The 16973-nt window shown below is 46.6% G+C and overlaps 1 protein-coding gene across 1 annotated transcript in view; it reads left to right on the forward strand.

Moving 5' to 3' along the window:
* The window catches only part of FRAS1 (Fraser extracellular matrix complex subunit 1), a 194351-nt gene that overhangs the window by 154994 nt on the left and 22384 nt on the right, over positions 1-16973 (forward strand). Inside the window, 11 exon segments of the mRNA XM_056855545.1 lie at positions 3349-3462; positions 6618-6768; positions 7800-7959; positions 8844-9006; positions 10271-10517; positions 11147-11491; positions 11737-11897; positions 14201-14348; positions 14782-14987; positions 15309-15465; positions 16477-16677. Of these exon segments, the coding sequence (XP_056711523.1) occupies positions 3349-3462; positions 6618-6768; positions 7800-7959; positions 8844-9006; positions 10271-10517; positions 11147-11491; positions 11737-11897; positions 14201-14348; positions 14782-14987; positions 15309-15465; positions 16477-16677 (2053 nt within the window).

Raw genomic sequence — 16973 nt, forward strand, 5'->3', positions numbered from 1 at the left:
GTTTACTAGGCAGACTATGTTTATGGGGTGGTTTGCCATTTACTCCCCCAGTCATCTACACTTTACCCCCAGCAAGCTGGATACTCATTTTACCGACCTCGGAAGGATGGAAGGCTGAGTCAACCTTTTTTTTTTTTTTTTAAATAAATTTTTATTGGTTTTTTAAAACTATAAATTCTTCATAATTTTAACAACAATGTAAAAATAATATCAAAATCACAATTACATTAATTGTTGTCTTGATTACCATTAAACATAAAAATAAATCGACTTCCCCATCACCTCCATCTACCTCTTAATGAAATGTTATTTTCCTTCGTTAACATATTCTGATCCTAGTATTCATCTCATTCTAAAGTTTCATGTTATATAAAATTTTACATTCTGGATCAGAGTAAAAAGTAACCTTCCATTTTCCCCAGATCTTATACATTATCACAATGATTCCTTCAATTCTCCCCTTTTCCCTAATCTCTCCAACTCCACCAGTTCTAACATTTAAATGATTTAATCCCTTTATTCTGAAACCTTTGTCCCTTTCCATTTGGCTGCATAAAATAATCTTGCAGCCATTATAACATAAATTTAATCATACTAAACAACATCCTCTCCAATATTTTAGGGATATTTCCTGTTTAATCGATCTTATTTCATTGTAAATCATATCCCAAATCCATATCACAAGTCCACCCCTTATAAAATTCCAGTATACCTTTATATCACATTGATAGTCTATATAAGGAGGACTTGTTTACATAATCTCAAAATGATGTCTAAATCTTAATTCCACTCCATCGTTAATAGCCATGCCACCCATCCACACTGTCAAAGCCTTCCAATCCAGCAATCATATTTAAATCAGTCCTTTAACCATGGTCTAATACTTCCTTCTGCAACTGAAATAAGTCAGTCAGGTATGGGAACAGGATTTCTTTATTTTCTCTCATTTCCTCAGGCAGGCTGCGTATCCAAAAATAATTCTTTCTGGGCTTCATCTCCATCATGGCTTCAATCTGTTTTCCTTGACCTACTCTCTTCTTCCTTATATCCACACGTCCTTCCATGACTTTTTTAGATGAAAAGTCCATTTCTTGTATGTCTGATCTCTTTGTCACCAGCTGGTTACCTTCTTGGACTTCTGTCTTCTTCTTTGTATCCTTGTATTCTTCCATGACTTTTTGGACAGAAGAATCCATTACTTGTATGTCTGTATTTGTGGCCATCATTTGAATTTTCATGATTTTTATGTCTTCTGTAACCAGATCCAACTTCTGATTACATACCTGTGATGATTGGTCAAGAGTCATCATCATTGAAATCAGTTGAGCCATCTGTGTTGATATCTGTTTTAATTGTTTAATTGTCGCCTCAGAATGTTTAGCAAGCATGTCCTGTACTTTTTTTTCCATGGTTAAATTCTGTAAAGTTTCCTTTAATTTCATAAAGGCAGGGCTATGAATTTAGCCAGATCAGGGAGAGGTTCCAGACATTTACATATGTAACTTAATTAAGAAATTGATGGTCATCTAGCAGGAGTCCATTACATGTAGTTGATAGAGAATATTTCATTGACCAGCTTAATATCTTTTTCGGGTTGAAGAAATGAGTATTTAGGCTTAAAATAACTTTTTAAAGTTGAAAATACCAACGAGTTTTACCAGACGCTCTAGATCGGCAGAACCAGGAAGTATTCCAGGAGTTGCCTCATCGCGGACCTTCTATCGTCTCTTCTCTATGGTTGTTACCTTCAGGAATGGTTTTGGTGTAACACGAGTAAGACGAGTTTCCGGTCCTACGACCTTCTTCCTGTTGATTTGCTTGTAGAACAATAGAGAGGGATATTGAATGAAGCACAGAGTCTTCCGGCCAAGAAATCCTCTTTGTTGTAAAACGTGGCTGGAGGACCTTTTTTGCCCTGAGCAAATTCTCAAAGGTTTCTCCCTCCCCTTCCTTTAAGAATGCGTCGGATTGGCAGATCTTACGTCAATCATTCAAGCTCGTTGTTTTAGTTTAAGTTGATCAGTTTGATAAGGCTCCTGCTGCTTTGTCTGATGGATCTCATGCAGCAAAATCATCCAGTTCAATTAAGGGAGGAAAACGATTACCAGGAATATTTTCTTCAACCTCCTGTTATTCGATAACGCCAGTGAAAAGCGAAGGATTCTTATCTACTCACTTGGGCGTCTGGAGGTGAGGTTTTAATCTTGATGTAGTCCTTATGATGTTTATAAGGTGCTGGAGGGTAGAGTCTAATGCCGAAGTTGCGCGCTGGCGATTTCAATCCCTTCGTGCCCACGGGATCAAACGTCTGAAACTCCGGGGGACTTAATAAAGCTCCCTCGGAGTATTCAGGAGATCAAACCGCATATATGGCTGCAGGGAATTCCTGCTTCCCAGCCCACTTGCAAGGGCTGGATTGGGGTGCAGTAAAACACCCCAAATTACACGCAAACTTGGATTCCCCCCAGGAGCCCCTGGGAGGACGTGGCATTCAGCCCAGCGTCAGCACCGGAAGCCGAAGGCTGAGTCAACCTTGAGCAAGGTGCTATGCTTTGACCTTCCTTCTCCGTCTGTAGAATGGAATTAAAAGCCTCCTCTTCCTCAAAGGCTTGTTTAGAACTGGAATCAAGATGGGAAAGATCACTGTGTGCTAACACTGATTCTGCATAAATGGTGATGATGAGACGTTGATTGTAAGGCATAGACACAGGTCATTTATGCATGGGTACTTGGACTCATGTTCGCCCCCTGTCTGACTCGGTTGTTCCTTGGAGTTCTGCATGAGTTTTCCGTCCATTAGAGATGACCTCGCTGCCAGCCCTCGCAATGTCTAGGTCTTCCCATTCCTCTGTTAACCCGACTCTTCTCTCTCCCCTGAGCTCAGCCCGGCTGAAATCTCCAGCAGAAGGCAAAGCACTGGACACAGAAGCTTGCTTTCTCTCACAGCCAGTCACAAAGCAGTGTGTAAAGAGGCAGGGATTCAAATGCTTCCTGCTTCCTTGGGGCTCTTTCTGAGCAAAAGAAAGGCTTTTAAAAACCGAGACCTGGATTTCTCCCCCCACCCCCGCTTTCCTTTCAGATTGCTCCGTTTTTTGTTTTTTTGTTCTTAAAATGCTTTTTTATGCAGTGATTGGGTTTGGGTGGGGGAATTTTCTTTCACAGTAAGCCCTGCGAAGTAAGCCAATTACAAAGCAGCATTTCAAGAGGCGGGGACTTGATTTGAGCTTGAAGACTGCTGGTACAGAGGTTCCCAACAGGAAGGTGTGGGTCCAGCGAGCAACGAACCTGAGGTAAAAACTCCCAGGCATAAATGACCACAGATGCCTCTTTTGGTGGATGTTTTCTCAGATTGTGACCGCTGTGCCCCAGTGGTTCAGAGTGGAAATCCTTCCTGTGGATGATGGGACCCCAAGAATTGTCACTAACCTGGGCCTCCAGTGGCTGGAATACATGGACGGCAAGGTAGGATTTAACGCTGGGTTTGTTTTAAAGTCAGGTCGTTACCGTGTTGGACCCTGTGGATCTGTTCCACTGACGTTGATGTTTCTCTATGGCTTAGCCCAGAGGTGTCAAACGTAAGGCCCGGGGGCCGCATCCGGCCCCTTGAGAGCTCTTATCAGGCCCATGAGCCAGCCGAGGCAGCCACACACACACACACACACACACACACACACACACACACACTCGGTGTGGGCTGGCAAGGCATGGCCCAGCCCGACCAAGTGACATTTATGTCATAACTGGCCCTCGTAGCAATTGAGTTCGACACCCCTGGCTTAGCCTCTTGCAGCAGGGGAAGGATGTTTGGGCCAGAGGGAAGCACCAGTGTTAGCAGAAAAGATCCATGGGATCCAGTCGATTCTTTATACAGACAGGGAGGTTGATGATGGATGAGTGGATGCACGAATGGTTGAACATATATCGAGAGGCCACCCAACCTATGTCAGAAGATGCAGAACAGGAAATGAGGCAACTTGTTCAGTTCCCAGAACCACATTGGAAATCATTTTTTGAAGTGGAGGATTGCAATGCATTTGCTTATCTTAGGGCACACAGCATATGCCAGAATGACCACGTGGTCACTCTTGGTGTGTCTGGTTCTTATTCAGGGCCAAACTAGACATAACAGTGTCCATGGTTCCAACCTGTGCCAATATGGTATAGTGGTTAAGAGTGGCAGACTCTAATCTGGAGAACTGGGTTTAATTCCCCACTCCTCCACATGAAGCCAGCTGGCTGACCTTGGGCTAGTCACAGTTCTCTAAGTGCTCTCTCAGCCTCACCTAGCTCACAAGGTGTCTGCTGTGGGGAGAGGAAGGGAAGGTGACTGTAAGCCGGTTTGATTCGCCTTAAAAGGTAGAGAAAGTTGGCATATAAAAACCAACTCTTCTTCTTCCGTCAGCTCCTCCTCACAAAATTTGGAAGGGTGGACTCTGTGCTTATAAAAATAGAGCTGCAGTTTTGAACTCGAGGGGTCAGGGATGAAGAAGTGCTCGTCTTTGTCCCAAGTCAATCCAGGATTAAAAGCAGCAGCGCTACTCCTGGTAAAAATATTCAGAGAACTGAAGAAGAAGCCGCTCCCTCCTGTTTCTGCAGCATCTGTACTTAACACTTCCAGTTACTCTAAGACATAAGTATGCAGGACTTTTCACGCCGCCGTGGCCTGTCGGCCTGAGTCTCCGAGGCATGAAATGCATAAATCTCGCCGTGGGGTATTGGCAAGGAAAAGTCAGGGCTAAAGTAAGAACCTCTTATGGAAAAGGGAGTTCTTGTTGTTGTTTTCTTTCCAGCCAGCCAAAATGATGGATGGAGCAAGGTTGTGTTCCATGTTGCATCAGCAGCTGTGGCTAAACCAAGCCATCTATCTTAAACTGCTGTTTGCATAACTCCCACTCCACGGGGCACTCCATAGACAAGCACAGTCCAATGTCTTACTCTGCTGCTATTGGCATTCACATCCCTAAAGTGAGACGTCTCCGTTGATTAATTGCAGTGATTAATCAAGTAATCCCTCCATCGCCAATTAAAAAACCTGTGGAATTCAAGACAGATTGTCCACCCGGGGGCATTGAGCATGAGAAGGTGTTCTTCTGCTGCCGACAGTAGCAACAACACTCCTTGGTGTTAAGTGGCTGTCTCCTGGTAGCAATAAATGGCTTGTGGACATGGATAGCCTAAGGGATGTTTGTGCATGGTCCTGCATCTGCCTCAGGCCCTGTTTTCTCCCGTGAGGGGCCACTCTTGACCGGCGGCAGGATAGGGGAAAGGGTTGTGGCTCAGTGGAAGAGCCTGTTTGAGGGAAGAATGCCTCTTTTAAGACCAATACCTCTTTGCTGAAATTTTAGTACTAGTAAAGGTAAAGTTCATCTGCTTGTCTTCTGTGTAGTCCCATGTGGGACTGCACAGAAGACACTGGATGAACAGCAGTTACAGGTAAGTGCAACTCCGTTGTCCCCTGTGCAAGCACCGGGTCATTCCTGACCCATGGGGTGACGTCACATCCCGACGTTTACTAGGCAGACTTAGTTTATGGGGTGGTTTGCCATTGCCTTCGCCAGTTGTCTTCCCTTTACCCCCAGCAAGCTGGGTACTCATTTGACCCACCTCAGAAGGATGGAAGGCTGAGTCAATCTTGAGCCGGCTACCTGAAACTGACTTCCTTTGGGATCGAACTCAGGTCGTGAGCAGAGCTTGGACTGCAATACTGCAGCTGACCACTCTGCACCACGGAGCTCCTTTTAGTACTATTACTTGAATTAAAAATAATTTACAGTTTTTAAAAAATTGTCTACCCAGTTAACCAGAGCAGAGACACCACTTTCACTAAATCAAGAATTTTAATCAATCCGTTCTGCCTGATTAATTAACTAAACAACGAAGCCCTGATTTTTAAACTCTTCTAGTGCTCCAATTCCTCTCCCCCTTTGTGCAAAGCTCTTCATTCTTCAACTTTTCTGCTTGAGCATTCTGGGAAGTGTAGTCATCAGAGGCAGGCTTCTTAAATCCTTCAGGGACACACAGATTGCAAGTGAAGGCCAGTGGGATAACCTGCTCCTGTTAGGATACAGCTGTAGAATGACTTCTGGTTCTACCCTAACAGTGCATTCGTGAGCCTCCAAGGCGAAAGCCCTTAGGAGGCCAGGAAGGAGCTGAGCTGGCATCTGGGCCTCCGGCGCCCAGGCCTCTTACACTGGCGTTAGTGGCCCCAATGCCGGTGTGGAGGGCTGGACGCCAGTCTTCGACCACCCCAAGACGCTGGTGGGGGCTTCCGCTGGCATCTTGCTGGCGTAGAGGCCCACGCCGGCATCCCTGGGGCCGTTCCGGAGGGTGGAGCTGCCATTAGGCTGCTCCCTATGCCCTTTCAGCCCTGGACGCCAGCGGCCAGGACAACATTGCTGCGCCTGCTTTTTAGAAGGCGCAGTCTCACTGTTTTCAGTGGAGCTTTTAGCCTCATAGAAAATGGAAAAAAGCCTTTTAAAGGCTTTTTTTGTCCTGGCAGCGTGTGGGAAACGGGTTAGGAGGCGGCGCGTCCACTCCTCTTCCCTGCCGTCCCTGCACACCAGCAGCTCAGGAATGCACTGTGTTTCACTTACTTTGGCATCGTGTCTTCAATGTAGCCCAAAAACCTGATCACCAAGAAAGAGCTGTTGACTGTGGATCCTGATACGGAAGACAAGCAGCTGATCTATGAGATCACAACAGGGCCCAAACACGGCTACGTGGAGAAGAAGCTGCAACCAGGAACACCCGTGACTACATTTACACAAGGTAGGGAAGCACAGCTGAAGTGCATTTGCCATTTTTGTGCATATTTTCAGTCCTGTCCTGTTCTTCCTTGACATGGGAGTTGTCTGCACTTGAAGGGTTACAGTGAAATGGTCTCACCTGTTAGAACTTCCCATTTCCATTATCTACGTTCTGCAACACTCGTATAATCTGAACAGCAGACTTGGGGTTGCCAGGCCATGTCTAGCCAACCAGTGGGAGCTTGGGGGGCAGAGACATGGAGGGGGCAGCTTTGCATGTCCCATAACATCATTTCCAGGAAAATCCAGAAGTGACATTGGGTAGCTCTAGGAATCACTGGGAAATCATATGGTTTATCATAGAATTTCCAGCGATTCCTAGAGCTACCCAGCATCGTTTCTGGGTTCTCCCTGGAAGTGACATGATGACACACATGACACTGTCTTTTTTCCCTCTTAGTGGTAGGCAGCAAGGGATGCCAGCAGGAAGCTTCCCACCTTAGCAGACGGCCTGGCAACCCTAAGCAGACTGAGATATAAACTCAGATCTAAGAACTTCCCAGACAGTAGGGTTGCCAACCTCCAGGTACTAGCTGGAGATCTTGTGCTATTACAACTGATCTCCAGCTGATACAGATCAGTTCACCTGGAGAAAATGGTCACTTCGGCCATTGAACTCTATGGCATTGAAGTCACTCCCCAAACCCTGCCCTCCTCAAAAACCTCCCACCGGAGGCGAAGAGGGACCTGGAAACCCTATCAGACAGGGACTGAAATCTTTGCCAACATTACCTGTTCTTTAATCTGATGGTTCTTTTAAAGCAAATATAAATAAACTAGCCTAGGGATTGGGGAGCTGTTTCCAAGCAATAGCAGTCAAGGCCGTTTCATTGTCGCACCGGTGGTTCTTGATTTCTTCTGACAGTCGGTATGAATTCTAAGCCATACCCACTAATATTTGGGTCCAGAACCTGAGTCGACAAGGTTGTTACGCACTGGAGAAATAGTTCTATAATTTCTGGAATAGTTTGTTGACGGGTCTCTTCCCTACAGAGGAGGTGAACCTGGGACTGATCCAATATGTGTTGCATGAGGAGAAGGCTCAAGAGACAGAGGACAGTTTTTACTTCCTGGTGAAGGACAGCAAACCCAGCATGGTCACTGACAATGTCTTCCATATCCAGTGGTCTCTTATTAGTTTTCAGCACACCAGGTAAGCATCTCAAACAGTGATGGTTTTCACCCACCATTCCTTGATGCTGACAACTGTAAATTAATGCACGTTACACTTCTATGCTAAAAGTGCAAACAGCTGCAGGTCACCTCTGAGCTTCAGGGACTCCTTCCATCTGGTTTCAGTACATTCCAGTACTCTAGTGGTGGAAAGTGCTGTATAGTTGCAGCATGGTGTAGTGGTTTAGATCAGTGGACTCTGATCTGGAGAACTGGGTTTGATTCCCCACTCCTCCACATGAGCGGCGGACTCTAATCTGGAGAACCGGGTTTGATTCCCCACTCCTCCACATGAGTGGCAGACTCTAATCTGGTGAACCAGGCTTGATTCCCCACTCTTCCACATGAGAGGCAGACTCTAATCTGGTGAACTGGGTTTGATTCTCCACTCTTCCACATGAGCGGCAGAATCTAGTCTGGTGAACCTCGTTGGTTTCCCCACTCCTACCCATGAAGCCTGCTGGGTGACCTTGAGCTACTCACAGTTCTCGTTGAGCTCTCTCAGCCTCACCTACCTCCCAAGGTGCTTGTTGTGAGGAGAGGAAGGGAAGGAGATTGTAAGCCAGTTTGATTCTCCTTAAAAGATAGAGAAAATCGGCATATAAAAACCAACCCTCTTTTTCTTCTTACGACAACTCTGTAGGGTTTTCAAGGCAAGAGGCGAACAGATATGATTTGCCGTTGCCTCTGTGTAACAACCATGGATCATCCTTGGTGATCTCCCATCCAACTACTAACCAGGGCAACTTTGCTTAGCTTCCCAGATCAGGCTAGTCAAGGCCGTTCAGCTCAGGGCTCCACTACTCCAGATCGTACCTTAGCTGAGACTCAAGAATACTTGGTTTTCTCTCTCTCTGTTTCCAGCTACAACGTCAGTGAAAAGGCAGGCTCTGTCAGCGTAACCGTGAAGAGGACCGGGAACCTTAAACAATACGCTATCATCCTCTGCCGTACCGAGCAGGGGACGGCCACTTCCAGATCGAGCTTGCAGCCAGGAGAACAGGACTATGTGGAGCACGCGGGCCAGGTGGGTTCAGAAAAATAAGATTGTGCGCTCCGTAGCAGGCTAAGGGGAGATAGCATTATTGGGAGTCTTATCCTCTGCTGCCAACAGGAACATCTCCCTGCCCTCCTCTAAGTTACAGCCCTTCAAATATTTAAAGAGAGCAGTCATTGGTTTGCCTTATTTCTTGGGTCAGATGTGCCTAAATTGGAGGAAGGGTGGGATTGGACTAAGGTTAAAAGGGCCACATGGGGTGATTTAAGAGTGGTTACGTTCAGAGGTGGGGGGGGGGGATCAACTCATGCCGCCCTGCAACAATCACCATTCTTGGATAATGCCCCACTGGAGATGGTACCCAATAATAATGCTTTCTGCAGGTCTGAAGCTGGCATCATAACACGGCCTGGTGCACACTGCTTCTGAAAGGCCTGCTTATACTCTGTATATGCAGGCAGGACAAAGGGGGAGTGGCTGTGGCTGGGTGGAAGAGCTTCTGTTTTGCATGCAGAAGGTCTCAGGTTCAATCCCCGGCACCTCCAGTTTAAAAGGATCAGGAAGTAGGGGATGTGAAAGACCTCCACCTGAGACCCTGGAGATAGGGTCACCAACCTCTGGGTCCTAGCTGGAGATCTGCTATTACAACTGATCTCCAGACGGTATTACATTACATTACATTTAAAACTTTATTACGGTCCACGGCCAGCACAAAAACAGGTACAGGGAATAAACAAAAGGAATAAGATCAGTATACAACCAAATTCATGTAGCAACTGCCAACAAACATAGTATATACCAAACACAAACTGCAGGATAAACATAACCTGTAAACCTATAAACAAATTTACAATTTGAAATTCTCCTTGACAAATACTAAAAATTTAAATCCTACCCAGAAACTTTAAAACTCTATCGCTCTTTATGTCAAAAGGCAATGTGAAAGACCACAACCTGAGACCCTGGACATAGGGTTGCCAACCTCTGGGTACTAGCTGGAGATCTGCTGCTATTACAACTGATCTCCAGCCGGTAGAGATCAGTTCCCCTGGAGGAAATGGCCGCTTTGGCAATAGGTCTCTATGGCATTGAAGTCCCTCCCCTCTCCAAACCCCACCCTTCTCAGGCTCCACCCACAAAATCTCCAGGTATTTTTCAACCCAGAGTTGGCAACCCTACCTGGAGAGCCCACTGCCAGTCTGAAAAGACAATACTGACTTTGTTGGACCAAGGGTCTGATTCAGTTTAAGACAGCTTCATGTGTTCATGCGTGCTACTGCCCCCCACCACACAGGTACAGTTTGACGAGCGGGAGGACACTAAATCCTGCACCATTGCTATCAATGACGACAACGTCTTTGAAAACACGGAGAGCTTCACGGTGGAGCTGAGCATGCCGGCCTATGCCTTGCTTGGGAGGGTCACTGCTGCCAAGGTCTTCATCAGTGATACGGAAGATGAACCCACCATACAGTTTGACAAGAAGGTTTACCACGTCAGCGAGAGTGCCGGCATCCTCTCTGCCCCCATTGAAAGGAAAGGTTTGTTGTATTAGGGCTCACAAGAACCACATCACGTGGTACCAGCGTGGTGTAGTGGTTAAGAGCTGTGGTTCGGAGCTGTGGACTCTGATCTGGAGAACCGGGTTTGATTCCCCACTCCTCCACGTGAGTGGCAGAGGCTAATCTGGTGAACTGGATTTGTTTCCCCACTCCTCCACATGAAGCCAGCTGGGTGACCTTGGGCTAGTCACACTCTCTCAGCCCCGCCTACCTCACAGGGTGTCTGTTGTGGGGAGGGGAGGGGAAGGGAAGGTGATTGTAAGCTGGTTGGATTCTTCCTTAAGTGGTAGATAAAGTCGGCATATAAAACCAACTTCTTCTTCCTTTTCCTCCTCTTCCTCTTCTCCTCCTCCTCTTCTTCCAAGAAGCTCAGGGCATCATACATGTTCTCCATACCCCATTTTATCTTCTCAACAACCCTGTAAGGTAGGTTAAGCTGAGAGTGTGACCAGTCCAAGGTAACCCAAAGGAGAGCGGGGTGGAATCTGAACCCAAGATTCCCAGAGTTTAGTCCAACATACTAAACATTGCACCACCCTGGCTGTCAAGAAGGGTGACTTCTAGAAAAAAAACGTTGTACTACAGCTCATTTCTTCACTTTGTTGCAGGAGACTCCAGCAGCAGTGTATCTGCAGTTTGCTACACAGTCCCCAGAAGCGCCAAAGGCAGCAGTGCGCATGCGCTGGAGTCCGGTTCGGACTTTAAGTCTAGAGGAATGTCCAACGAGAACCGCGTTGTGCTGGGCCCTGGTGTAACCATGACAACCTGTGATGTGAAACTGATTGACGACAGCGTGTACGAAGAGGAGGAAGAGTTTGAAATCGCGCTGGCTGACACATCGGAGAATGCACGCATTGGGAGCATAGCGTCGGCCAAGGTTATGATCAGCGGGCCCAACGATGCCTCTACAGTGTCTCTTGGAAATGCTACTTTTACGGTCAGTGAAGATGCAGGTAAGATGTCAGAATTCTTTCCTGCTCGCTCTGTTTTTAGGATATTGAGAGGCATTATAGAATCATAGAGTTGGAAGGGGCCATACAGGCCATCTAGTCCAACCTTCTGCTTAATGCAGGATCAGCCTAGAGCATCCCTAGAGCATTGTGTATTTTTAAGTTGCCTTTGCAAAGCACATAAATGTAGTTACGCTAAAGAGAGTGCCAAATGTTCCTTTGTGTGTGTTTGTGTTCTTTTTTGGTAGGGATTATTGAAATCCCAGTGACCAGGCATGGACCAGATCTGTCCACCCCCACCTCAGTGTGGTGTGCTACTCGAATTTCAGATCCACCCTCCGCCACTCCAGGGATTGATTACATCCCCAGCTCCAAGAAGGTGGACTTCCGTCCAGGCAGAACCGAAGAGGTATTGGGCTGTGTGTCTTGTTTTCCCAGAATGGTTGGTATTCTGGGCGCAGCTAGACAAGTTTGTTTATCTACATTATTTATAGTCTGTCTCGCTGGGACTCAAGGCGGATGACACAGAGTGAGTCAATACAATCAACAGGATGGGATAATCGATAAACAATGAAATAGGATTTGGCTCGTAGAATCTATTGTCTTCATATAAAAAGCCCTCTTGAACGATTCAGTTTTGCACACTTTACGGAAAACCAGGATAGGGGATCCTTTCTAACCTTGTCAGGGAGGCCATTCCACAAGGTGAGAGCCCCAACAGAGAATTAAAACATTTATATCCCTCCTTTCCTCCCCATGGCTCAGAGTGGTAAGCTGCAGTACTGCAAGCTCTGCTCAGGACCTGAGTTCGATCCCGACGGAAGTTGGTTTCAGGTAGCCGGCTCAAGGTTGACTCAGCCTTCCATCCTTCCAAGGTCGGTAAAATGAGTACCCAGCTTGCTGGGGGTAAAGGGCAGATGACTGGAAAAGGCACTGGCAAACTACCAGTGAACTTAGTCTGCCTAGTAAACGTCGGGATGTGATGTCACCCCATGGGTCAGGAATGTGGAAACCTTCACAAAATGTGTAGGAAGACACCAACCGAAGAGAGGCTGCAAAGGCAGGAAGGCAGCTCTTGGCAGGGAGCTGTTGAAGAAAGGAGGGGAGGAATACCCAGCTCTGCAAATGCCCATGCACAAACAGGGAGCAGTCCATCGGTTCTTGTAGGTTATCCAGGCTGTGTGACCGTGGTCTTGGTATTTTCTTTCCTGACGTTTCGCCAGCAGCTGTGGCAGGCATCTTCAGAGGAGTAACACTGAAGGACAGTGTCTTCTGTCCTTCAGAGACACTGTCCTTCAGTGTTACTCCTCTGAAGATGCTGCCACAGCTGCTGGCGAAACGTCAGGAAAGAAAATACCAAGACCACGGTCACACAGCCCGGATAAACTACAAGAACCGATGAACTCTGACCGTGAAAGCCTTCGACAATAGGGAGCAGTCCCTTTAAGAGCTGACCCGCCCCTTCCAAGTAAACTGCAACAAGGCTGCGTTTTCAGGGGGAGGGACTCAGAAGCATGCCTAGTTAATCACAAGGTACTCCTGGAATTTCTTGGGTGGGGGGAAGCCCTCATGCATATGATGTTTGAGAATTCAGATCAGAAAATTGTGCAGCAAACCAAACACAAACTTCCCCTGCATAAATGACCATAGAGTACCTGCTTTGGTGACAGAAGTTCCCAGGATCAGTACCTGACATCTCTAATTAATTAAAAGGCCTTTCGGTGCCAGAATCCCTGTATCTACTGCTGTTCAGAATAGGCGGTTTGAGCTGGGATGGACCATATGGAAACCAGTCCCATAACTCAATGGTAGAACACCAGTTTTCCATGTAGAGGTCCATTGCATCTCTCAGGCAGGGGCCGTGGTTCAATGGTAGTACATTTGCTTGGCATACAGAAGATCCCAGGTTCGATCCCCGACATCTCCAGTTCAAAGGATCAGGTAACAGGTGATGAATGTCTCCCGAGACCTTGGAGAGCGGCTGCCAGTCTGAGTAGACGATACTGACCTTGATGGACCAGTGATTCAGTATAAGGCTGCTTCATGTGGGTAGTTAAGAGATGTCAAGTAGCAGGTGTTGGGGAAAGACCTTTGTCTACCTGAGATCCTATTAGTCAGGGTAAGCAATGCTGAGTTTGATGAACCTGGAGCCTGATGCATTTGTCTATACCCAAGGCATCTCATGATCTGAATTCTTTTGGCTGTTCACTGATCCATCTGTGGAATAAGCAGGATATACTCTCACAACAATGTGCTGGAGTTCCAAAAGGCATTGCTCCCTACAATCCTAGGGGGGCTCAGAAAAGTTCTCTCAGGTCAAGCTACATGGTTGGAGGAGGAGGAGGAGGAAGAAGAAGAGTTCGTTTTTATATGCCGACTTTCTCTACCACTTAAGGAAGAATCAAACCGGCTTACAATCACCTTCCTTTCCCCTCCCCACAACAGACACCCTGTGAGGTAGGTGGGGCTGAGAGAGCTCTAAGAGAGCTGTGACTAGCCCAAGGCCACCCAGCTGGCTTCATGTGTAGGAGTGGGGAAACAAATCCAGTTCACCAGATTTGTGTCCACCACTCATGTGGAGGAGTGGGGGAATCAAACTCGGTTATCCAGTTCACTGCTCCAAGCCACCATTCTTAACCACTACACCATGTTGGCTTGCTAGTATTGTATGTTATGGAGATCGATCCTTAGTCTTCCTTTTGTCTCTATTAGTACTGCACTTTGACAATCCTGGACGATGCACAGTACCCGGTGATCGAAGGGGTGGAAACGTTTGTGGTCTATTTAAGCTCTCCGCAAGGAGCTGAACTGGCCAAACCTTCCCAAGCAGTGGTGGCCATTAATGACGCCTTCCAGGACGGTAAGACAATCAGTGGATCCGCATCTGCTTGGCATGCAGAATGTCCCAGGTTCAATCCCCGGCATCTCCAGTTAAAGGGACCAGGCAAGTAGGTGATGTGAAAGATCTCTGCCTGAGACCCTGGAGAGCCACTGCTGGTCTGAGTTTACAATGCTGATTTTGATGGACCGAGGGTCTGATTCAGTTTAAGGCAGCTACACGTGTTCATATGATTTGTAACCTAAATGCAGCTCAGACACCTTCACTCATGACATTTTCTTGCAAGCTAAGGGAGGTGATCCACTTGAAATTCCTGCACACGTTGGTTCCCTAGTCATGCACATGGGTAACTGGTAGAGTTGCCATCTCCAGGGCAGGAAATACCTGGAGATTTTGGGGGTGGAGCCTGAAGAGGGCAGGGTTTGAGGAGTTGTGTTACTTGTTCCTTCTTCAGTACCAAGTATGCAGTTTAATAAAGACCTGTACCCTGCCAAAGAGAAGGACGGGTTCCTGCACATTCCTATCATCCGTACTGGAGACCTGAGCTATGAGTCCTCTGTCAGGTGTTATACCCAGAGTCAAACAGCAAAAGTCATGGAGGACTTTGAAGAAAGAAGAAATGCTGAGGAGTCACGCATCACTTTTCTGAAAGGAGAGAAGGTAAGGGAATCTTACTTTTAAGTATAAATATATCTCTTATGGATGTGTGCTGCATGCATCTGATGAAGTGGGCTCTGATTCACAAAATTTTATGCTGTAATACATGTTGTCAGACTCTAAGGTGCTGCTGGACTTCTGCTTAACTATTCTGCGGCAGACCAATATGGTTACCCCTCTGAAATTACTGTCAAGTTAGACATAAACTCTCAGTCTTCTGACTGTGATCGCTGTTGATACAATAATCCCAGATAGCCAAGAACTGTTCAGGTAAATTGCACGGACTGATTTCTAGCCCTTAACTGCTGACTTCCTTGGATCTAGGTGAAGAACTGCACCATCTATATTAATGATGACTCTGCATTTGAACCAGAGGAGAAGTTCCAGGTGTATCTAAGCAACCCCCTTGGAAACCACTGGAGTGGAGCTACCATTGGGAAAAACAATATGGCTGCCATCATAATTGCCAACGATGAAGATGGTAAGAGGAAACGGTCTAAGTGCTCACCTTGTGTGTGTTTCAGTCCCCTTAGGCTAGTGATTTTCAACTTTTCTGGGTCCAATGCCCGCCTTGAACTCCAGCGATCAACACAGGACCTATATTTTTCTTGTCTCTCTCAATTACCTTTTGCATCTTCTCTTCTGAAGTAACCTGGCCAGGTTTCATGAGCCAACTGCTGGTTTGCCAGTGCTCAGAAACAACCACCAGATTTCCTTCCCCACGTGGCACATGACTGTTCTGTGGCAGTCAGAAGGAAACAAAATGGCAGCAGGGCCACTGGGGTGCCTTATCTTCGGTCAGGTTTGAAGACAGTTGTGGTTCATGAACTTGGAGACCAATAATAACACTGTAAGAGGTCAGCTGGGACAGAACAAATATCAATCTGATTCAACATCTGGTTTCCAACTGTGGCGGCCAGGGGCTTCCAAGAAGACCAGAAGCTGGACAGGGAGATGAAAGCCTAAAATGCCCAACACTGGTATCCAGAGGTATACTGCCTCTGAACATGAAGGTTCCATTTATCATGGCTAATAGCTATCCATAGGCCGGTGAATTGGCTTACTCCCATTTTAAATCCATCTAAGCCAAGGGGAAGAGAATCCCATACATTAACTGCTATTGTATGAAGAAGGACTTTATTTCACCAGTCTTGAACCTATTGCCAATAAATTTCAATAGATCGCCAAGTTCTAGTGTTACATCCGTTTTCTCTACACTGCATAACTGTATAAATCTTTACTGTGTCCTCCCTTAGTTATTCTTTTTTCTAAAAGCTGTTTTCTAAAAGCTGTTAATTGAAATGATGTTGTCCAGCAAGGAAACGTTGGTTCTCTTCTGGATGCTGAATTTCATTGTTTTGTTCTAATTTTGTTCATTTTGTTGCTAATATTTCTCACTTTTGAAAATAAATCTATGCTATGAAGTTCACTTGTGGATGGACAAAACTGCTGACATCAGGCCTTCTTTGTGGTTCTCTTTCCACTTTTCTAGCACCAACCATTGAATTTGAAGAAGGCGCCTACCAGATCCGAGAACCGCCAGGGCCAGATGGCGTTGCTTTCTTAAACGTCAAGGTGATCCGGAGAGGGGACCAGAACAGGACCTCAAAGGTCCGCTGCAGCACCCGCGACGGCTCAGCTCAGTCTGGGATTGATTACTACCCGAAAAGTCGAGTCCTTAAGTTTAGCCCTGGTAAAGAATACATGTGTTAATTTCCTTTTAAAAAGATGTTTGTACCTTGCAGTTCTCCTCAATTTCTCCCACTTTGGGAACCTCACAACAGCAACCCTGTGAGGTAGGTTAGGTTGAGAGAGAGTGGCTGGCCGAAGGTCACCCTGCAAGCTTCCATGGCATGAGGGGGTATTCAAACTCGGGTCTCCCAGATTCTAGTCGGGCATGGCAACCACCTTGTCATGCTGGCTCTCATCTCTACCCATGGGGTTGCCAGGTCCCCCTTTGCCACCAGCAGGAGGTTTTTGGGCCGGAGC

Source organism: Euleptes europaea, chromosome 9 (genome assembly GCF_029931775.1).
Source record: "Euleptes europaea isolate rEulEur1 chromosome 9, rEulEur1.hap1, whole genome shotgun sequence".
Lineage (NCBI taxonomy): Eukaryota > Metazoa > Chordata > Lepidosauria > Squamata > Sphaerodactylidae > Euleptes > Euleptes europaea.